The sequence below is a fragment of the Charadrius vociferus genome, unplaced genomic scaffold, assembly GCF_000708025.1.
Source record: "Charadrius vociferus isolate BGI_N301 unplaced genomic scaffold, ASM70802v2 scaffold67, whole genome shotgun sequence".
In the NCBI taxonomy this organism is placed as follows: Eukaryota; Metazoa; Chordata; class Aves; order Charadriiformes; family Charadriidae; genus Charadrius; species Charadrius vociferus.
The window spans coordinates 3,689,017-3,712,860 of record NW_009649485.1 but is presented as its reverse complement, the minus strand read 5'-3'; the positions used below and the strand labels follow the sequence as shown (position 1 = coordinate 3,712,860).

The 23,844-nt window shown below is 37.0% G+C and overlaps 1 protein-coding gene across 1 annotated transcript in view; it reads left to right on the top strand.

Annotated features, from left to right (window-relative positions):
* The window catches only part of ATP2B2 (ATPase, Ca++ transporting, plasma membrane 2), a 130,411-nt gene that overhangs the window by 36,243 nt on the left and 70,324 nt on the right, over positions 1 to 23,844 (top strand). The window contains exons 5-11 of the mRNA XM_009889960.1: positions 1,602 to 1,727; positions 3,559 to 3,591; positions 5,073 to 5,168; positions 11,405 to 11,446; positions 13,185 to 13,349; positions 15,556 to 15,770; positions 17,254 to 17,496. Coding sequence (XP_009888262.1) covers positions 1,602 to 1,727; positions 3,559 to 3,591; positions 5,073 to 5,168; positions 11,405 to 11,446; positions 13,185 to 13,349; positions 15,556 to 15,770; positions 17,254 to 17,496 — 920 coding nt within the window. The remainder of the gene's footprint in view (positions 1 to 1,601; positions 1,728 to 3,558; positions 3,592 to 5,072; positions 5,169 to 11,404; positions 11,447 to 13,184; positions 13,350 to 15,555; positions 15,771 to 17,253; positions 17,497 to 23,844) is intronic.

Sequence of the window (23,844 nt, the reverse complement as noted above, 5' to 3'; positions counted from 1 at the left end):
ATGTGTAGGACTCAAGCTCCTGTGATAGTTGGCATACCAACTCTGCCTTCGCTGACAGTGGCTCTGTGTTTGCATCAACCCGGCTGTTGTTCCCAAGGCTGGGGGCCAACAGTGCTGGTAGAGTAAAGACAGAGGTGAGGGAAGTGTTGAGAACCTCTGCCCTTTCCGCGTTGTCGGTGACTGCTTCACCTCTCCTGTTTAACAGCGGGCCAATATTTTCCTTCTGTTTCTGCTTGTTGCTTACGTACCTGAAGAACCCTTTCTAGTAGTTTTTGACATCTCTGGCCAATTTCAATTCAAGCTGAGCTTTTGCTTGTCTAACTGCATCTCTGCACTCCCTGGCAGTGCCCTTGTAGTTCTCAACAGGTATTCGTCAGCTTTTCCATCTCTGGTACGCTTCTCTCTTGATTTCAGTGAACAGCTTTATCAGTAGGTTCTGGTCATCGTGTTTTTCACCTATTTCATAGGAGCACTACTGATCTGCTTTATATCTTTTAAAATTCACTACCTACTAAGGATATCTCTCGTCAAACATTTTAAATATTACTTCAATAATGAAGTTTTTACATAAAAATTTTATCACCATATCAGATGACAAATTACTCACTATTTGATACCATCCTTGGCACATTTGTTCCTACGCTTCAATGACAGGGGGGTTTAAATAAGCTTTTATTAACTCTGTTAATAAAATTTTTCTAAAATGTAAATCAGAATACTTTTGACTGTTTCTAGGAATTTCTATTTGTTTCTGTTTTCACAACTCATAGCAAAAGGTTTCTAAGAGGCTATGATCTCAGATACACCTAACATTTGGTTCAATGTAGGAGTAAGAGCTGTAAATAAACAATTCCTATACAATACAGCATGAAATATTTCTCAAAAGGAATTTACTTAATCTAATTATATAATTACCTAGTTAAACAAATGATCCTTCTCAGAAAAAACGTGCATTTTGATCTGTCTTAGAGTAATAGAAATCTCTGTATATACTGAATTTATTTTCAAGTGTACGTCAGATTCATCTTGCTATTTGGGAGTCTCCTGATTTAATTAAACATCCCCTTGAAGATTTTTCTCTGTATTGATTTTTCAAGTTTGAAGATGTGAAATTGTCTCCAAAAATACTTTTCTCTGTGCCTGTAAATTAACCATAACAGCAAAGATAAGAGAAATTGCACACATATTTTCACATTCCATGTACAGTCGGTGTAATCTTGACTAGACACACAGAGGAATGTTCGCACAACTCTGAAAAAATATTTCCAAAGTTACAAGAATTAACCATGTGAAACTAAACTGTTATCTTCTTATCAAGATTATGTAAACTTCATTAGTGACAATATTTCTTTTAAAAAGACAATCTGATGTGTGCGGTTAATGGGTGCGCAGCCTAAGGTTTGCAATTAAGCATCCATTCTTGGTTGAGAATAATATCCAACAATAGGGATTATTTTTAGTATGTAATTATATTGGCCTCTACAGATTTTCAAAGTGTAACAAATCTCTCTTGGTACTATAGTAAAAGCCTTGCATACAATATTTAATGGTTGTTCTTTTTGGTTTTTTAGCTCTATATAACCTATATTGCATACTTTCAGGTACTCATGTCATGGAAGGCTCTGGACGAATGCTTGTAACTGCCGTGGGTGTGAATTCTCAGACGGGCATCATCTTTACTCTGCTAGGTGCTGGAGGAGAAGAAGAAGAAAAGAAAGATAAGAAAGGTAAATTTTACACACATAAGGATGCTCCGAAGAAGGCTCTTGGGCTTTGTGTAGCCAGAGCTCTCCTCCGTTCTTGACAAATAAATACGATTTTAAAAACTTGCTTTTTTGTATACATTTTTGTCATTACATATCACACAGAAAAACAGCAAAAGCTGTTAACCAATAAATACATTGGGTAACAAGATGTTTTTCCAGTGTGAAATTGCAGACTCTCAGTACGTAATAAATGCAAGGGAATACATGGGCATACTCCCATTGCCGTGTCTTCTTTACATAAATCCATGCTCACCTAAAATTTGCTAAGGTTTTGCTCTTGTGCATTTACATCTATGTAATATTTTTTTCAGAAAAAAAAAACCTTGGCCATGGAAATAGCGTCTTTCTTTGAACTTCAAAAATAAAATGAAGACAAGACGTGGCTTTTTGCTAGCCTAGTTGTTTCATGTCAGCGACTGACTGTAGAGGCATTTGAATTTCTGAAGGAGTAAAGGTCAAACTAAGAATAGTAAAAGAGAAGAAAGTTGCAGTAAATGAACCAGAGAGTTTAGCTTTGATGTCCTGTATCAGTTAATGAAATCAAGAAGTCTCTTTAGACTTTTCACCTTATTATAGTGTGATGTCATAAGCAATTGCTAATTTATGGGTTGCACACTAAGCAGAAACATAGTTTAACGTGTGTCCTTTGCAGTTTTTGTTCATACAGGCTTGTAAATTGTTCAGCTCTATTTTTCATGATTTCGTCCAAGTTTGTTCTAAGCATGTTTATATTTCAGATGTAATTAAGAGCCAATTAACACGGGGTTTTCTTAGACATTTTCACTCTTTAGTGGTTTTCACCATTAATAAAAAAGGGTAGTTATGGCTTTACTGTACATTTTACTTAGCATCTGTCAGGCAGTGTGATTCCACCTTTTTTTCATTTCCATCCTTTTAATTTGAAGCTGCAGAGAGCAATACCAAATTCAAATGGTTTTCATGACCTACAATTTCCATTTCTAAATATGTTCAACAAGTGGTTGCACTTGACTCCATATTTCTCTGAGGAAATCCCTTTTTATGTGATGAAAGACTTTATGAAATGTTGACCATTTAATTTCTACACAGAACAGCACAATGCCTGCTGGGCATGGTAAGTTGTAGGAACGTTAAAAGCAGAAAGACTGAAACTTCCCAAAGTCAAACTCTTTCATGTCAGACTCGTTTTGAACAGTATCTTAGAGTCTAATCTCGCTGTCATTAAGAGAAAGACTCCTGGACGCAGACCTTTGGAGTTCTGGCAGCAGCTGTTTTGGCAGTGTCTAAGGATGTCGTAGGTGAGAAGGAGCAAGTTCAGCGGCTGTTTGTACGCGACAGCTGTCTGCCCTCGGGTCCGTTGTGTAACTGGGTTGGTCATCTCTGTGTGTTATTTTGCTGCGGACGCTGGCCGTGCTCTCCTGTTTCATGGCGGATAGCCCTGAGAGACGGGCACGGAGAAATCTGAGACCGCAGCGTCGCGCACTGCACTGCGTGGCCGTACCTTACTGCCCAGAGACAGAGATCCTTACGGCGGTGCGTAAGAACGTTTTGCACAGACACCAGATCTGATTGGGTATAGCTACACCACCGAGAAAATGCCTTCACGTTTTCTAACGTTGCTAGCGGCTTGGTGCCAGTGCGGAGGAGTGCCGGGGCAGAGCTGGTTGCAGATTGAGGCCCAAACAAAAATAATGTACTCTCGTATATAAACCTGCGATTCTCTGAAATCCTGCCAATCACAAATGTTTGTTTCAGTCTTATGTGCGTGTATGCTTTTATCGTTCATTAACGTTTTGTAAAAATCATCATACAGGTGTGAAACAGGAGGATGGACATCAGCTTCCAGGTAGAGTAAGAATTGTACCACGTCAAATGAAAGGAGGAGGCTTTTAGCCAGCAAGCTTTGGTGCAAATCAGGGCTGAACTAATGATTAAAATAATTGTCCTTGAATCAGTCCAGTTAAATTAAAGAATAATTTCAAATCAACAGGATCGTTCGTGGCAAACATTTAAGTGTGCGCACATTGTTGGTGTCGCAAATCTTAATGTTAAGCTTGAATAATCAGTTATTCTCCAGAAGTAAATTACAGTCTATTAAACGTTGAAATGCATGATTTGCTGCTAGCAGTTCGTGCTGTGCTGGTTAGTATGAGTATCCAAATGGAATAAAAAATAAGCATGAATAACCAAAACAGTTTAAGTTATTACCATCACAGTAATCAAATTTGCAATTGAAATTTTCATGAATGTAGTTACACAGGGTGTGTTTTTAAATCCTGTGCGCTGTTTATTTTCTTCTCCCAATTTACCATTTGTAAATAAAACAAGACCATTTTTCTTGAATAACAAACCAGTACAGTGTGCAACAGTCACTATGGGTCAAGTACTGAGGAAGGGCAAGAGTCTCCCTCGGGATTCATTATAGGACTTTTATTATGAACAATTAACCATCAGAAACAGAACAAAACTTTATATAAAAAAACATAAATAAAATAATAAACCCTTCCTTGAGTTTTTCACCTTGCTGTCAGAAAAGGTTGCTTGAGCAGTTTCTCTAATACACAGAAAATTGCTGAAAACAACAAAGAGCATTTTCTTTTGTGATACTTTTTTCATTTCACCACAGAACAGGCAGTTACATAATGTCTGTTATTTAGATTTAAAATAACTTATTGTTCTTCTCAAGATTATATTTGCCAAGATTCTATACTACTTCTACATTTCTACATAAAATATTTTAAGTTTAACGTTTCTACTCAGTGCGATGTGCATATTAACTAGGTTATGCCAGGACATAGATTGAGCCCACGTTACACTGGGATGTATCAGCAATAATATATCACAATATGCAACATTACATAAAATACAAAATATGCAATGTTGTATGTACTACATAATATGCTGCATATTTTAAAGCTACCCATGCATTGCATAAATTCTTTAACTCAAGGGAAGTATTTCAACCATTTTAATATTTGCCTAACAGTAATTAAAATTTAAAAAAAATTACACATAAAAGGACCAAAGCAATGTACATAGTACTGTGTACAGTCAGTTCTCACCAACTCTGTTAACTTTGTTAAATGTCTTTCATATTTATTTATTTAATTATTATTCTTATTCCATGTATGAGTTTTTGCCTTACTTTGTAACACCTTTGTAATGACATTTTGCTTTTGAAAGTTATGTTAATTAATTTAAACCAGATTGATTTTGGAGAAAACAAAGCCATAGTATTCCATAAATGTTTATTGTTTTGTCATGTGCATTTGTTCATGTTGTTGTTATTATTATTATTTATTGTTTTTTTTATCCATTATTACTCAGTAGATTCTTCCCATCCCTCCTCCCACCCTCCTTCAGCTACAGATGGTGCAGCAGGTGCAAATGCCACTGATAATGCAAATGCCAGCTTAGTCAATGGTACGTCACGAACACCTAGCTCGTTTTATTTGATAGATTTCTCTCCTGACTATATAAGATTCTCTCTTCCTTTTATCAACTGCACAGATGTTGTACGTGCATGTGATTACCCCGAGAGATCCTACTCCATTAAATCTATAGTAGCTTATAAGAGATGCCACAAAGATGCTGCAACTTTTTAAATTTATTCACACAGAATTAAACATGGGAGAGGAAGAAGTAGGAATTATGATCTATTTGCCATTAATTAAAACTGCAATTAAAAGGAACCGTTAAGCAAGGCTAGCTTCAAAACTTTTGAGTTGCCTTTACGTGACTTTTCATTGTAAAGTTCTTCTGTACACATTTGTCAGCAGAGATCTGAAAAACGCCATGATAAATGGATTATATCTGCTTTCCTTCTGATGTGGCGCTCTCATAAGTATTCATATAGTCTTCATGTAGTTCTGAGAAATAGTACTGGGGTCAGGAATCTGGCGCAATTCCAACTAACAGTGCTTTAGGAATAACTTTTGCTGCTTTGAGCACCTTTTTTGGAAGAGACTGACTGAGAAGTTATGTTTGTGGGTATTTGTGTATGCCCTTAGATAGGGATCATCTAACGAGCCTGCTTGTATTGCCTAAAAAATAAAAATAAAAATAAAAATTTATTACTCTAGTCAATTTTGACTATCTCTTAGTACAGCTTCTTGACCCCACTTCTTAGCATGCAGATATTTCAGTATCTCTTCTAATGGTCTAATTCCAGTATTAAATGGAATGGGTCAATATTAGTCTAGGCATCAGCTGTATTTTCCTGATAATCAGATACATCAGTCTTTATTTGCCATAGAAACCTTTCCCTCTTGTATAGCACCAGTAATACTGACAAAAATAATTCTACTTTTCATCATGTTGGCGATAGAAGTTTTTTTTTTTCCGTGCAGGTCAGTAGTTGTTGCGTTACGCATGTGAAACTAGAGTTTCTGACATAGCAATACTAAGTACTAAACAAGTACTAAGATTTAGTAGGGTAATATCTTATTTAAAGCAATGACATAGGAAATCTTTGAGCCTATTTTTAAGTAATTTCATTATAATTTAAAAGAAACATGTAACCAGTTTAAAAATTTACTCCTGAACATTCCAAGTTTGCTGGAAAACTAGGATTTGCGATCCCTGCGTCTCATTGCGTGACAGGGACCTGTATCATCCTGGTTCCAACATCCCAGTGTCAGATTCCTTAGAGATCAAGAACCAGGAAATTAATGATGAATATTTCATTCCCGTTCTTTATGCTCCACAATTCTACTCTTTTGTTTGTATATCAAACATACACATACAACAGAGGCCCACTAGTTATCCTCTTCCAATCCCGCTGGAGGTTGCAGCATTACGTTTCTGCTCAGTCCTGCAAGGTGCTGAGTACTGAGTTAAGCATCTGCTTAAGTGCTTTGCTGGATGAGAACCACTGCTCAGCAAAATGCAGAAACCAGCCTGGTCTCTCTGTTAGCAAGTTTTGGTTGCCTGGTAAATATTTGTTGCGTTTGGTCTTAGTGCCTGAGCTTAGTACGAGAATCGAGTTCCATTAAATCAGTGTCTGAAGCAAGTGTGTGATTTTCCATCCTCTTCTCTCCCATCAGAAACAATAGTTACTGTCTGGGTTTATCTTGAAGTTGAGATACACATACTCAATTCTTTTCAGTGCACAAAGTGTAGAAATAATTTTTTTTTTTTGGTGCAGCTGAATATATTTTTGCTTTTAACTCCTCTGAGGTGAGGTGGTTGAATGAATTCTGCAGATCTTTGATCATCACGGACAGGAGATACTTCCCACAGTTCAACTTAGCTGACACTGTGTTCAGAGGAGAGCCGAGCCTCGGCAAGTGGAGTTAGATCTGAGTGCTTTGAAATTGTCTGGGATGTTGTCAAAGTCTGGTTTCTGTTTGTAGTATACATTTTTCTAGTCAGCAGTGATGATAAGTTAGAGAACGCTTAAAACATAGTTATGTTTTGGAGGGGAGAAAGGAAGGAAAAAAGTAAGTTCTAAAGCAAGGAGACCAAGTTCTTGTAGATATTTTTCTGGTCTGGATGAAGTGAATTTTTTCAATAATGTCTGAAAAAACTCACACACTCTCCCTGAGGTGTGACTGGCAACAAGCGTGTTTACCTGCAGTCTAATACCTCTGTGTATAAAATACCTTCAAATAAGAAAAAAATATTATATACTTGAATAAGGACTGAGCTCAGGAAATGCTATTGCTTGTTCCTTGAAAATCCACACATTACCATTTCAAAGGAAATACTGTTATTGTCTTAGTTGCCCATGATACAGTTGACACAATAGAAGTATTTTGTTTTCAGTCAATGAGCTTACAGTGATATGTTCATATAGGTTTGTGACACCGCCTATTAGTGATCTGCAGTATCGAAGGAACTATTATCAATTCTGTTGGGTGCGAGTAGTTGAGATTAAAATATGTAATTGTTTAATAGTCTCTTTATTAAAACTATGGACAATATATTCAGTTCTTAAAAGGTTACAAGTTGAGGTTACGAGCAGATCGGAAAATTTTACAGACGGGTGGTAATTCATTAAAGTTCATCTAACTTTAAACTATTGTATTTAGAAAAGGTAAATGTTTTTAAAGGAAACGTGGGAAGCAGCAATTGCTGTTTACAGCTTGTTTACCCCAAAATTGATTTGAAAGGTGTCCTTGGCATTTGGCACTCAGAGAATTTGTTACTTAAAATTATATCCTGACGCCAAAATACCATACCAGACTCAGAGAAATGTCGCAGCTGAAATCCTTTACATCTACTGTTGATTCTGTCGGTTCTGGCATTTGTAAACTACTGTTTAATTCCTGCAAAGCCATTGGCAGTTTTAATATATTTTAAAGTATTTTCTGAATTGTAAGCGAAGTTATTTAGTGAGTGCATAGAAGAAATATCTAAAATTTCCTATTTGATACAGTGGAATCAGATTTATTCTTTTGTAGTTAACCTGTCTTTTACCAATGCATTGGCTCCGCTACCACACTGCATGAAAGAATTCCTAATGATTCACTTCAGATATGTTTGACGTCACTTTTCCCCCTCTGTATAGATTTGCAACGTGCATCTGTTCTTGCTAGCTGCAGAATATAACTGACTTGGCACGAAGAGGGCTATAACTCATTTCTATTGCAAGATGAGACGTTTTGGAAAATCAGTAGGGTATTTTATTTTTTTTTTTTGCTCCATCACAGCACTGAGAGCATAATTCGATTAACTTTGGTTGATTCCAAGCAGTTCCTCCAATGAACAAATAATTTCTAATGCCAGCGATAGGCCTTTGTTATTCTCTCTCGTTGATCCTTCATAAAGGGCTGGGGGAGGTAAAGAGAGTCTTTCTTGGAAAGTTTATTTGAAGAAATAACTGGATTTGGGGTTGAGAACTTTGACAGTAATGTTACGTTCCAAAGGACGGAAATTTTAATAAGGCAAAGGAATCATGCAAACATTTTATATTCAAATTCAAAACCTTCAAAGCAACTGCAGAATAAAACTCATTAGGAGGCTCTATATTCTTTCCAAAATTTTCTAGTTTTCTAATATTTTTGTCCTGGCTCAGAAAAGTAGTAAAAATAAACTCAGATGAATTCCTCCAGGTTTGAGGGCCCCCCCAAAATAGAAGAAAAAAGGTGCAAAATTATGAAAAGTATATCAGATTTTTTTAGAACTATATAAAAATATTATCAAAATACTTATAAATACACATCCTTTTAATGTTTCTTAAAAATGCACAAAGGTCAGAAAGATGGGATAGTATTTCTGGTCCTGGCACTGAAAGGAGAAAGGATTTCTCAGCCGTAGTAATTCTATCATCTTAATTTGTTTCTTAGTTTCTTTCTTTGGTCATGATTTATAACCAAGTGCAGGCTTAAAATTATTTGGAACAGGAGGAAATAAATCCTTTACAGCATTCTTTTCTTTACCATAGTTACCTAAATTACCTATTCTTTGTTATTCTATCTAAATAATTGGAATAATCTACCTGTGATGACTCCCCGCTCCCCAACAACCTAAGCGCAGTAGCTGCTGAGGTTAAGGATATATTTCTTAACTCCTTATGTTTACATTGTTGTTACCGATTGTCCCTTTTGTATACTGGTATTTTTAGGCAGCCAGGGTAGATGAATTGTTAGTGCAATCCATTACAACAATTATGATACCCCTATTAAATAGCAAATAAATATCATAAAGTGAAATACCTTGATTTACATAGAAAAAAGGTGTATTTTTTGTTTGCCAGTTATGAAAGTGAAGGTTTGGGGTTTGGTGGACTTTTGGTTTTTTTTTTTGGTTGGTTGTTTTTGTTGTGGTTTTTTTTTTTTTAAGTTGAAGAATCTTCAGTGATACTGCTTTAAGGTGTGGAACTGTGTTCTGAAAAAGGAACTATGGAACAGGCCATAGAGCAGACTGCTCTAAATTAATGTTTTCCAGTTCTTAAGGAAGGCTTTATCCTCTCGCCAGAAATCAGAATCTCTAGAGGTGTTTTATGTCTTCCACTAACTTTATTAAAAACCGTTCTAAGGAAAAGAGCCATTAGGCAGCTAGCAAGTTCAGCTATACACTGTATGCAAAAACTTCTAAGCAGATTTCACAATGAAAACGAACTTGATTTTGTTCAGGTTCATAGATTCACGTCTCGTGCCAAAACATAAGTCTTCAGAAGATAGGTACCGCCTCTTTAAAAGTCATATTATAGCCAAGGTGGGAATAGAGTTAGAAAAATAGACAAGCAGTTGATGCTGAATGGTTTACTTCAGCATACTTCTGCAATACAAGTATAGGTGGCAAAACCTCCTCTCCGTTACTGTATTTCCATGCTTCTGAATTTCTCAGTGCCTCTGGCCCATTAGTATGGGGTGAAACGTTACAGTGATAAATTTATGACTGATATGGCCGTTGTTGCTCTTATTGAGAGAGAAGGATTATTGAAAATAATATTTTCAATGAGAGGAATATTATTGAAAATACAATCATGCAAGAAATGCATCTTAGCCTTTTAATTTTGCTACTGTTTATTCGCAGCATCGAGTGAAAAAATGAATACATATGTTGCAGCATAATTCCTGCTGCTTTATTGTGCATGTCAGTACCTGCTGTATGATTGCAGGAAGGTGGATGAGCAGGACTTAACTGCTGTCATAGTTTCTTTATAAACTCTAATGATACATTTCTCATCAGAATGTGTCGAAAATCCTGTAAAGGTGTTTTAAAAATTAATTTGTCTTAGCATTATTTTTTTATTGTGCATTATACATAAGTACAAAAAGAGAACATCATCCATTCTAAATGTAATAGTTATAAAATTCAGGTAGTCTTTTCCGTAAGATGAATTCATATATCACTGTGAAAGTTTCATAAGGGATCCCACCAAGAAAATTTGAATCCATTTGAAATTGTTTACTGGTTATTCTGAAAACCAAAGGTTTTGTACACTCTAATTTGTATTTTGCCATTTTTAGTTCATACACACTTTCAAATGGTATATTTTCAGATTAAAAAAAAACAAATAAGGACTTTGGTATGATAAGACTCTATGTAGCTAAAATACCACATTGGAAATTACAGAGGCACTTGGCAAATCTTTCTTTAGTATAAATCTGAATATTAGGATGAGATGATCACTTGGCACTTTTATTTACAGGACTAACTTGCTAAATAATACAACCAAGTGAGGAAGATGTAATTTTAAAATAATATCTGATTTACATTTTTGTTTATTTCTATTTATTAACACTATTTATATTTTGTCCTAATTTACTAAAATAATGAATGTAATTCTGGAATACATTAAGAAAGCCATGCTCTATCCTGGTGTGTGCCAGAATCCCACCTGTGGGTTTTTTGAGTCCCAACTCTCTGAAATTTCAGTTCAGGATTATTATTAAAATTCTGCGTTCCACTGGATTCTTTTTATTAATTTCACACTCTTAATTCATGAGGTTTGCTCAAAAACACATGCAGATATTTAGTACTTTACATGTTACAACATTGAACTTGACTGCAGTTCCTTGAATGTGTCCAGCTAAGTTGTCCATGCTTCTAAGTAAACATACGATAACAATGGCTACTGATCATAAATAAGTATCTGTAACACGCTCATTACTTTTGTCTGCCCTTTTATTTAAATTCCCATTTTCACGTTCTGTCTTGGGTGAAGATTGTTTACTGTCTGTTGTCTGTTGAAATTTTTCATCATATAGGCAAAATGCAGGATGGGAATATGGAGAACAGCCAGAACAAAGGTAATCTTCTTTCATATTAAGGAGGTTGTGGATTTTATTTTTAGCATGTAGTTAAAGTCTGTTAAAAAATAAAATGAAAATTTGTGATTTGTGCCTGTGTGTAAAAATGGCCCTATTGTTCAAACAGAATGTTTAAAAAAAAACCCAAAACCCAAACCCAACAAAAAACCTACCAAAGAGATTGTAACTTACGGGATTTTGATAAATCAGATATTTAGGATAGGAGAAGATCAGTATTTCTAATAAGCCGTTGCTAGACGATAGTTTCATGTCACAAAGCTCATTTGATTCATTTTTCTTGTGCAAGTTCTGTATGCTATGTATTGTTAGTGAACTTCCAGCCCTATTTTTGATATGTCTTGTCATCTTTGGTGTTTAATGGCATTGTACAGACGTATTTTCTTTTGCAGGGAGAAGGTAAAGCAATAACAAAAGGAAACTTTAAGGCCAAGAGGTTATTTAGCAATGTAAAAGCATATTATAAGGTTAAACAACAGGAAGATTAAGAATCGTAGGAGTTTCTTATTTAATGTACAATCTCAGGGAGAAATTGAAATAAATACTTCATGGTTCTCTTTTATTATGAGAGACTCCAGCTATCATGTTTTGTTTGGGTTATGCCAGATAAGTAAATTAAACGATAACTTACTCTTCTCAGATAATTCCAAAGATTGCCAAGGTAGTGGATCAGAAACTCAATAGATAAATTCAATTGTTAATGGTACAAGACTATTAAATAAAATTATATTAACTGACTAAGTTTTAAGCTTAGATAGACGAATTCGATTTCCAGGTCAAATAAGCAAGGTTTTGTACAATCTGTTCACGAATGTCAAAGCAAAGCTGTTTCATCTCATTCTATTTAATTTACTTACGTCTGTTTTCAATACAAAACAGACACATACACATATATAAACCGGTATGTCATTGCTTTTAAAATACGTCTTTGATACTAAAATAAAATTTCTTTACATTAGCATTCTTTCAAGAAAGGATGGTTTAACCTTTAAATTATGTGCGGTTTTATGGGAGGATGCTGATGATATCACCATCTGACCTGACGGTTGAGTTACTTGAACACTGAATGCTAAGGAAGCTTTTAAAGCCTGGTATTATCTTGAATAGTGGTTCACAAAGTGTGGTCCGGTGGTCACTGAGGTGCCCGTGCAGCCAAGAGAAATGGTGCACAGATCATCTGTGGAACCACGTTGCCTTCAAAAGGTTTTCATTTAAAAGTACGATTATAAAGATGCATTGTGATCTATGAGACATACCAAAATTTACAGAAATACCGACCGTCTGTTTGCCAAAGCATTTGAGATCTGCTATTCTAGGAAATCCTGCAGTACCGACGCACTGTTACTTGCCAAGTAATTTGCAAGACATTAAGTGCTATATATGTGTATAACGCAGAATTTCATTGGTGGTTTGAAAAATAAAGAAATAAAACCCAGTGGTTTTCATGGTATTGACAGACAGCGCATTACATATCCCCGTATGTATGGAGTGCACGTGGGTATGTATGCCTGTACGTTTGTGCCCCGGCAGAACCCACTGGGTCTCGCAGGGGCACCTGTCTGCCATGGGAGTGCCGCGTAGTTCTGCGCGTAGTTCCAGTCATCGGTGTTGCAAGCAGCCCCTGCAACGGGCGGTGCTGGTTGAATTCAGTAAGTATCAACACTAAGGTAGAAAGACTGAAGAATTGTTTTGGAGTAACAGTTTTGTTCTGCATTATTAGCCAAGCAGCAGGATGGGGCTGCTGCCATGGAGATGCAGCCACTGAAGAGTGCGGAAGGGGGAGAGGGAGATGACAAAGACAAGAAGAAATCCAACATGCACAAGAAAGAGAAATCGGTTCTCCAGGGAAAGCTGACCAAGCTGGCAGTCCAGATAGGCAAAGCAGGTACGAGTGGGTAACTGACTGAATAGCAGTGTGTCGTACTGGCAACAAAGGGGTTTAAACCAAATTATTCTAAAAAGGGATAGGCCTTTTGTACTGCAATATTGAGAAATAGGTCATCGTAATACTGTTCTAATGATAGTATGTGGTATGGAAGATCTTTTATTCTTCTAAAACCCGCTTTGACTGTCAAGAAACTGGAAGCTTTGGGCAACTTGGATTGTAATGAATATTTGAATCAAAATGAGATGTAGCTTTTCTCATAGGCAATATTCCCAAGTGCAGTAATTACATATTTAATTTCCTCTCCCCTTAGAACTTCTGAGTATACAGTTTCAGAATCTCTAATATCATCTCAAGATATCACTCGCACAGTATTTTTCTCTTACGAGTTCTGAAATCATTAGGTTCTCTCTTAATATGCGTGTTCCTGCCTTCTACCCAAATATGACACATCTGTTGAATCTTGTATCCAGTACCATCTGGTCCCTACTGTTACAAGTAGCACTTCTCCAACACGTAGGTAGAAAGTGAAGATCTTTCGTAATGACATCCTTGGCTGAGGCCCTACAACAGATTCCTAACTTCACTTCTGTTCAGTCTCCTTTATCCTTCTTTACCACTCTGATTTTTACCCCTGCTATTCCTTCTCATTCATTTTTAAGTTCGTTACACTTAGTTTATCACATAACCCCATGACGCCACTTCTGTCTCTTCGCCTGAACAGTGCGTGACTCGGAATCTATGGTTATCATCTCCCTTATATCCAATTTCATGCTTTGCCCAGTTTCATATTCCTCAAGCTTCTCTGCTTTTTTGCTAGTTGTACAACAGTATGCATTTCTATAAAAACACTTTGTTTCTCGTGATCATTAATTTCTCAGATTAAGTACCTTTCTACCTTGCCATCTGATTATTACTCCCTTTGGTATTTTGGCAGCCATGTGAGTATCACATTTCAAGTACTTTTGTAGGGATTTCTAACCATAATGTGGCAAGCAATATGAATTAAATTAATTATTCATTGCCTCATTTGCTTTTTCTTTGTCATTGGACAATCTATGGGGATGTCTTGCATTGTCCTGAGTATTTGCCTGTACAATATTTTAATGGATTTTCCTTTATCCTCTGGCATTTAGCAGTCTCCCCGACTCATCTGTTTACTGTCAGCCTTAGCATCCTTCAGCTTCTGAATTTTTTTTTAACTTCAGTCAAGACGTGAAATTCAGAGCATTCCCCTTCTACTGTATGATCTCATTAGAGAGAAATGAATTTATTTTGAAATGTGGGCTTAACTGCTTCATAGAAACCTGCCAAAGAGCGGTAATCATAGCAAGCCAAAATAGATGTTCAACTGGGATTTTTATTTGTATACTCAGATCCAGGAACAAAATTGCAGAGGAGTGCCACCTTAGCAAAGCCTGTGTCATTGGGAGAGCGTATTAAATCCTTGGGATCTTTTGTGAATTCTGTGAAGTATTTAGTAGTGTCTCTTGTGCTGTACTGCCAGCGTTGTACCTCTTCTGAGCCTCTCCTCATAAAAACGTGCACTGTTTGCATATGTCCCTTTGAGAAGCGACGCCTTGGAAACACCCGTATTGATCACATTTTCAAGAAAAACAATGAAAATCTGTTCTGTGGATGATTCTGCAGCATTGTCTCGCTGTTTTCAACCAGACACATCAGTAGGGCCGTTCTAAAGTATTTTATACAGCAACATAAACTAGAGGAGACTCCTCTTCTCAAGCCTCTTAAGATAAGCTTATTTAAAAGAAAGACGGGTGTTTGTATATGCATAGACTAGTAATTTATAAGAGGTGGGGGTTAAAGGACAGATAAATTTTGTACCAGGCAAAGTAATGTACTAAATTGAAAAAACTTAGGTTAAGCAACAGTGGAAGTCCTCTTGAAATACACTGACTGAGAAGCTTTAAAGCTGTAGTAAGATGGTGCTTAAAAATTAATGCACTATGTTTCAGCTGTTCTGTAGAATTCAGTGTTTCCTTATTCACTGGAATGTATGGCTGGTGTGTAAGCGTATTATAGTAATAGTTTTTTTACATTTTAAACTTTATCATCATTTTTGGTACTGGTGAAAAACGTCACGTAGAATAAGAAAATAATTTTGTATCAAATTCAAAGATAAATTTCTAATTGCACGTTTCGAATTGTGTTTTGTTTTATACCAATTGATTATTTCTGTTTTCAGGTTTGGTGATGTCTGCCATCACTGTAATCATTTTGGTACTATATTTTGCCATTGACACGTTTGTGGTCAACAAGAAACAGTGGTTGCCCGAGTGCACTCCTGTCTATGTTCAGTATTTTGTTAAATTCTTCATTATTGGTGTTACTGTACTTGTGGTTGCTGTTCCTGAGGGGCTTCCACTTGCTGTCACTATTTCCCTGGCTTACTCTGTAAAGGTAAGAAGCATTAAAAATAATTATGGGAGAAAAATGCTGTTCAGCTGAGTTTGCTACTGAGTTATTCTTCAGGTTTTATCAGGTGTGATGAAAGTTGGCCTGCAAATTAACGTGCTCCAAATGTTAATGAGGGTTACATTTCTTTAAAGTGAAACCTTGCTTAATATTGAAAGTATTTCTCACAAAAATGCAAGTACGGACGTATTCTGATACCTGGTTTTAAAACTGCACGGTGCGGGAATATCAAACAATAGAAATACCTACGTCGCTTGCATGGCTGCCAGGAATCTATTGAGCAGCATTTACTATGAGAATAGTCCAGTCTTTTGATACAGAATAACTTTGTCTTCAAATTTTCTTGTGCAATAGTACAAAGCTTTGACATGGATTTGAAGTCTTCAGGAACACTTTTCAAAGAAATTAGAGTTTCACTGGAGCTTTCATGAACTTTTCTTAAAGGCAGTTGCAGTTGTTTGTAGCCAATGTTAATGATGCTATTAGGAAATTAAAGAGGAGTAAGATCCTGGACTCCATTATTTATGTAGGAGTTTTTGCAGATTGTTTTAGCAATTTAGTCAGATGGGCCTGGGAATCTCAAGTGAAAATTTTGTAAAGTTTATTTGCATTTAGTATGTAAAAGAATTCACGTATGAACATTGGGAAGGAACAGCTTGACGTATATGCAGCCAAACTTCATTATTATTAGGAAAAAAGAGCACATCTCAAGCATGGGATTGTGCTAATAAAGACTGTAGCTGCTTTTAAAGTATTTCCTTGTTCTCCTTATGTGCTTCATGGTACACAGGCGGCACATGCATGTGCAGCTATATTTGCAGCGTCCAAGTGCAATACGTCTTGGTGTACAAATGGTGACACTGTGCCCTGTGAGTAGAAGACAGTGTCTGAAAGTAAGGGGCAGGGGATTGGGCACAGAATTTTTAAATATTGAAAGCATCTAAACCAAGATAACATGATTTTCCAGGATGACTGTGCATCCTGTGAAAAACAGGTACTGTGGAATGGAGTACTCTACAAAGGTGGTTGTTTTGTAGGTGTGTGGGGTTTTTGTTTGTTAGTTTCTTTATTCTTTCACAAAACATATAGTCCCTCTGTGTACTGCAAGATAACATCCTGGCATTGGAAATAGTATTTAAAAAAAAAGTCTAATATTTGCTATAATGATACTGTTTAAAAAAATCCTGTTATCTTCAGTTTCTTTAGCTAATCTTTGCTGTTCTAGCTATTGCTTAAAATGTATATATACTGCAAAAAGTCATGGAACTGTGTCAGTTTATCAAAGGTGACGTTATTTCTAGGATGGTCACTGCTTGGTTGTCTGTAATTAGGGTTGGGGTTAAAATTCTAGTTTAGTCAGAATTATGTAATGAATAAGACTGAAAACATGCTTTTTTTGCTTTTTGTTACTGACGTTAAAAATCATTCAAAGCAAGTCTTGAAGCTTTTTTATTTTACTTTCTCTCAGAAAATGATGAAGGATAACAATCTGGTCCGCCACTTAGATGCTTGTGAAACTATGGGTAATGCTACAGCCATCTGCTCTGACAAAACGGGGACACTAACAACCAACCGCATGACGGTTGTCCAAGCCTACGTTGGTGATGTCCACTACAAAGAGATCCCTGACCCAGATTCTGTACCCGCCAAAACCCTTGATTTGCTGGTGAACGCAATCGCTATCAACAGTGCTTATACTACAAAAATTCTGGTAAGTAGGCTTTTTCTGTCAATAAAATGCAACGTAGCAGAAGGAGTTGTAATCTTTTTAAGCATTGTTAATTCCTTAACATCCTGTTGTTGATTATGAAGCATTAAATACTGTTGAGGTCCTCAAAATAACAGGGGCTGTAAAAAATACATATTTTACCTTTTTCCTTTAATGATAGGGACGTACTTATAAGTACAAGACCAAGCTACATTTTAAAAACACTTGCTGCTGTTAGATTGGGATGGCCCAGTTGCGGTGTAGGTAAACTTGCTAACACAAGTAGTTTTCACTGAGACTTCGTATGTGTAGAATTATTTTTGTGTCTCCAAGAACTTTCAGTTGATTCTCAAATAGGACAAATTGGATTGGTTAAATCAGTGAGGTTAATGATCTTTATTCATTCTGGTTTCAAGTGAATTACACCCACAAGTATTATATTCAGTCTGTAAAGGAAGGCAAAATAGAAATAGCATGTTTGCTTGTGGCATTAGATTCTTCTGTATGGAGCTGATGAAGAGGCCAAAAACTTTTCCAGTTCCAATAGATTTGTTCTTTGAAAGGTCAAGCTTAATCTTAAAATTGCAGAACAAATACATTTTTTTAAAGTTTATAAATTTATGTATTGTCCTTTTTATAGCTCTGTGCTGAGCTGTGGAATATAGTCTTACATGCACTTCATGTTTGTTTTAAAAGTAGTCTTTTAAAATACAATCACAGAAAACAATTGGTGAAATACTACTGAGTGCTGGAGCAGATATTTCCTTCAGTTCTTGTTTATGTAAATATCTGGATATTAGTAACAATCAACACTTGGAAGAAGAAACTTGTTTAGAGAAACCTGATGCAGATACGCGAAGTGTGTTTGTGGCGAAGGTGTTTTGAGATGAATGCTCCTGAGGGTTGTCAGCCAGGGTCAGTGTCTGAAGTCAAGCCACAGCTTAGGCACCCTTCAGATAGTCGTCTGTGCTGTGATGCACTCACTCTTCTGTCCTCACTGAAAGCTCCCTGGAAAGGGAAACGTGGGGAGAACCAGCCCTGAGGCAGCTGGAGCCTCTTCCTGCATCAAGAGCGGACAGGGAATCCCACAAACCTCCGACAGCTCAGCAAGATACTGTTGGTCGCCACCTTCCAGCTGGAGTCAGCCGGCAATGGGAGTGCGGCTCTTCTGTTGCCCTGTACAGACGAACAGCTCTGCTGAGCTGAGGTTGGAGCGAGCCCTTTCGACTTCGAATTCAGAGGCCCTGGAAAAGCAGAGCTCACTCAGCTGCGCACTATTTTCAGCTGTGAGCGTTCAACTAGCAGCACCAATTCCCAGCAGAATCCTGGGTCTTATTCTGTCCTTTTCCTGCGGTCGGTCCAGCTCAGAATCAACCAGGTTAGCTGAAATGAAAGATGGGCCTTCCATTCGCAGGTGGTTCAGTGCAAATGCTGTGTGATAGCTCAGTGCAGATATTTTATGGCAGGGGCTTTTTGGAGTCTGACTATTGCTGGGTAAACATGCTTTCATAAATCAGTATAACATTTGATTACTGGGGAGGGGAACATACATCTTAGTTATTTTAATACTGTTACAGCCCAAGTAAGGTTAGGTACTTGTGTAGAAAGAGAAAGAGAGTCAAACTCATCCTCAACGCACAGGCTGGAATTAAGATAAGGTAATACAGATATATTGGGATAACAGGTAGCTGCGTAAATTTGTGTTTGTATAGCTCCTGCAGTGGTAACGATAGTCGCCAGCGTCAGTCGCTCTCACTATGGAGTTTGACTTTGGGAGGGCTTCGAAGACAATGTTACCAATGTTGGCAGAATTTTCCTCTTTCCTAAGAGGGAACAAGGCAGAGGGCAGGCAGATTGGTTGGTAGTTAAGTCAGGTGTAACTGGCAGAGCAAGACTCAGTCGGCTGTGCTTCACTCATTTTCTATTTGCTGTTCATTTTGAACGCTTGAGATCAAACACAGTAACAAGTGTTTCTGTTCAGCTTCCACACCAGTTCGCCCTCTCTGAATCTCAGAATGGTTTTAGGTTTCTGAGTAAGGCATGGGAAGGCATCAGACTTTCCAGAGCAATGCAGCTGTAGTATTAAGCTTAATACTCTGTCCTTCTCTTGTGGTAATAGTTTCATTTGACTGAAAAATTTCTGGTCAGTAGTAGTTCTAGAATTTCACTTTGGTCTCATAATTTTGATTTTTTTTTTTTTTTACTCTGTCTTGATTTCATTGCTTCTTATTGAAATTAGTTCTGTGTGCCTGTTACAAAGAGTCAATATTGCACCACTTCAATTCTTTTTTAGCTTTGCAGAGAGACTGATTCTCCGTAAAATTGATAAATGGGTGAAATCCTCTGGAAGATCACCTTTGTGCTGGATGCATATCAGAAGTCTACTTGAACTTGTCTGTGTAAAATTAGTGGTGATTTTTTAGCTATTATAACAGCATCATAAGATGAAGCCTTGCAGTATGGACCCCACTAGAATAACAACTCCAATATCAGAGGAGTTCATTTTATTCATTGTTTATAACAAGCTTAAGCTCAAGTTTAAGATAGAAGGTATTGTTCCATAGCCCGCGTTCATTTTATATCATTAATAAATACAGTAAAAAATACGTAAGGGAGTTGTTTCCAGGATGAAGTGTAGAGAATTCTTTTTCTAGCTGGTAATACTGAATGCATACTTGTGCACTCATTCTTACAGCGTATTTAATCAAATTGTAAATATCAGCTCAAACCCAAAGGGCGTATAAGTGTTACGTCGCTAAGATTGAATTTTACATATTCTATTTTTAGTTATCTAGTTATGCATACGCTGTAAATTGCGCTTTGTACGAACTTCTGTTCAGAGTGATCACATATGGGACCATAAAATTAGTCAAGATGCTCTGCTGAATGAGAAATATTCCCTCTTGCATTGTCTTTTGATTAAGGGGCAATTGAACCATTGATAAAAATATAAAAAGAAAATAATATCACTGCTTGGGATAAAAGATTTGAATTTCCCTGAGAAATTAAACACAAATTATTCCAACTGAACAATAGCGTCATTAAATATAGTTCTTTTTAATGCTTTCCAAGGATTAAGTTACTGGGTGAGCTGATTTGGCATTCCATTAGCTTCTGAGCAACTTTAATGCTGCTTTTATGCTCTTTATGTGAAGCTGTCCTCCAGAAAACCTTTCTTTTCCAGTATTCATGTTTTAGATAGCTTTCTCACACAGAAGTAGAAATTAGACTTCATGCATTTTTGCGCGTGAGCTGTGACGAGTGCTGTAAAGCATCTCCTACTTTGAAAACAAAATTTGCATTTTGGGAATACTTTGATTGCACTTGGAGCAGCAGTACGTTTATCCTGAATATCATGGAGCAATAATGAAATAGAGACTCCAAATACCAAAACCAGTGATTTGAACTCTTCTATTGAGCTCTTCCTTGCATAAATTCAGCTTTAATTTGATGAGTATTTCTTCTTCTTCTTCTTCTTCTAATTTCCCAAAGACTGTCAGAGGGCAGAGATGACATGCTTGCTGGATGCATATAATGTGTTCTTATTAAGAAAAGATCACAGTATTTAGTTGAGTGATTTTCAGCACCAGTGGAAAAGACCCAGCTGAACCTGGGATTGTTAGGATCTAGCACAGGCATTTCATTCGGTACTTGATCGGTGCCTAGGGAGCGAAAACGCCGCTTATGCCTGTGTTAGGTGAATATCTGGATCTGCATCAGGAGGACTGTTTTCAGTTCTGAGGATCTGGAGTATCGTTTTACTGCGTCTGCACAGTGTGTGGCACAATGTAGCGGCATCCCTTAACTGATGGTCTTGAAGGAAAAGAGACAGAGATGTCACAGAGAAGTGCAAAACATTCACTTCCCCTTGCACAGCTTCTGCCAACTTAGGAAATGAAGTAAACGTGTGTTAGTCTATGTGTTGGTAAATATTAGTCGAGTAATGAATGTGACCTTGTAAAACTTTTGGAACAAAAAGGCCTCTATTGGATAAAACCAAAAGGGGCGAATGAAGCAAAAAAAAAAAAAGACAAAAAGAATGTAGACAATGTTACTGCAACCACAATAGGGAAAGCAATGTTACCTGCTGACCGTACGGCAGATCATCTGCATATGATAGTATAACAGGTCTAAGAAAATAGTGAAGTTACCAAGTTTACTACCAGCACCTAAATTCCAACCACATTCCTACCGCAGCCTTAGATGAGGGAGGGTCTTCACTGTGCGCTCAGACAGACCTGACCTCACCAGGCATGGCTCTGAGGGCCCCGAATAACCCCAGCTCGGAGGAGCAGGCGTTGCCCACATGCGTCCCTGAGCGGCTTTTTTTCTGGGGGAGGGCAGTGCTGAGGACGCGGGCTGGCTGCAGGGCTACATGGCACACAGCCGTAGGCTGGACCTGCACCATAGACTCAGCCAGTAAGATTTACTGGGCGAGAAAGGAAGGTGTTAATTCATCTCCTTGCTTTGCGTAATTATTTTTTCCCAAACATACAATGAAAGATCTTATTAAAATAAGTGAAACAAAAATTCTAACTTCTTTATACTGAGAGGAGTTCAGTAGATTTTTGGCACAGAATTTTATTGTTAAGAATAAAATAGTTCTTTTGACTGGTTGTCTGATGCAGAATACTGGAATGAATGCACTTCATACTTTCTTGGAGAAAAGGGGTTTGAGGGAGGCTGGCAGAGCAGGTAGGGAACCCATAATATATGAGAACCACAAGAAGAAATTACATTGTGCAAAAGTGAAATGGTAAAAGTAATGGAAAGTAAGATTTTAGCAAAACAGCTGCTTTGCAGGAATAGATGAAAATCTACTGTGGGTATTGAGAACACAGATGTAGTAGCCAGGTGAAGGGTTCTTTTTATTTGTGAGGAATATATTTACATCCAAAAGAAATACAGCTATGTGGGTTGTTGGGAGTCATCATTTTCCTGTCAGAAATGGCCTTTAAAAAGGTGTGCAAAGTACAAAAGACACTTCCCCTCTTACTGATTTTTTTTTTTTAAATCAGATTTAAAGACAGGATTTCATTTATCAAATACTTGAATTAATCTTGTCTATTTTTGAATTATTTTTAATTGGATGAAAAAATTTGCCTCAAGAATGATATGTATATACACACATATTATTTAGCCAACAGAAATTTACTGTCATGTCCTTTCACCTTCCATAATTTCATCACTTTTAATGTAGTAAGGCCTCCTTGAAAACAGCTTTAAAATTGTTTGGGGGAATATGGCTATTTGGAAGTTCCTTATGGAATCATTTAAAACCTTGAGAAGCAGTAGGTTGGTTTATGGATTTTTCCATACTTTTCCCCACATTAATGGATAAAGTTGTTGGTGATGGAAACGAGGGTTGAAATGTGGTATCTTTTTAACAGTAGTTGTTAGCAGCTCTCTTAATTCTTGTCTGACAAAGCACAGACCTTTCATTTTATCTTGTCTAGATACGTATATTTATGTGTCTGCGTATTTATATGAAGTCTTGTTTTCAAAATGGAATAGAAGAAGGAGACCCTAACTGTTTAGGGAAGATTGTTTATTTGATTTCTTACACAAAGCTCAAAACCCAATAGATTAGATTATGCTGTACCTGTCAACAGAAGATCATCAGAATTTGTATTTCCTGAGGAAGCAGAAAAGAGCCTGTACTTTATTGTAGCTGTCTGCCAAGGGCAGTCACGCTAAATGAAACTGCTATTGGATGTCACTAGAGTTCTCTTCTTTATTCAAAGGAGAAATAAGAAAATAGCTTTTATCCTCTGAACTGCATTTTTAGTTATTTTGGTATTTGAAATTGCAAAGATATTTTTACTCTCAGGTACGGTTTTCTTAAAATCTATTCTCAAGTTCTTTGTTTTTTGTGTTAAAATGCAGATAAAATTACCATTTGTTTTTACTGTACATGAAGGCTCAGATCATCTCTTCTTTCATCCAGATAAGTTCACCCATTGCTGCTAACAGTGTTCCACGTTAAAATAGATACTTAAAAAAAAAAAACCACCACCCCCAACAAAGCACGAACACAAAAAATGAGGACAGGAATGGGGACAGAAGTGGTAAAAAAATTAATAAGGATGGATTGAGGAAAGCTTTCATTTATGATAACATGAAATGACAGCCCAAGTAAATGGCCTGGCCTAAATTCTGTTTTGTTCCTTCTGTAGTTCCCTACCATTAACATTAAGCCACAGATATAACTGGCAGCTCCAGTTGTTGACTTGAAGTTTGTGAAAAAATCAGTCCTTTATCAGACAGACAGCCCAGCTGTCAGGCCAGGCGGACTCGCCCCTGAGAAAGCAGGTCAGCTTTGGGGAAGAAGAGGCAGCGGGAGAAGGAGTG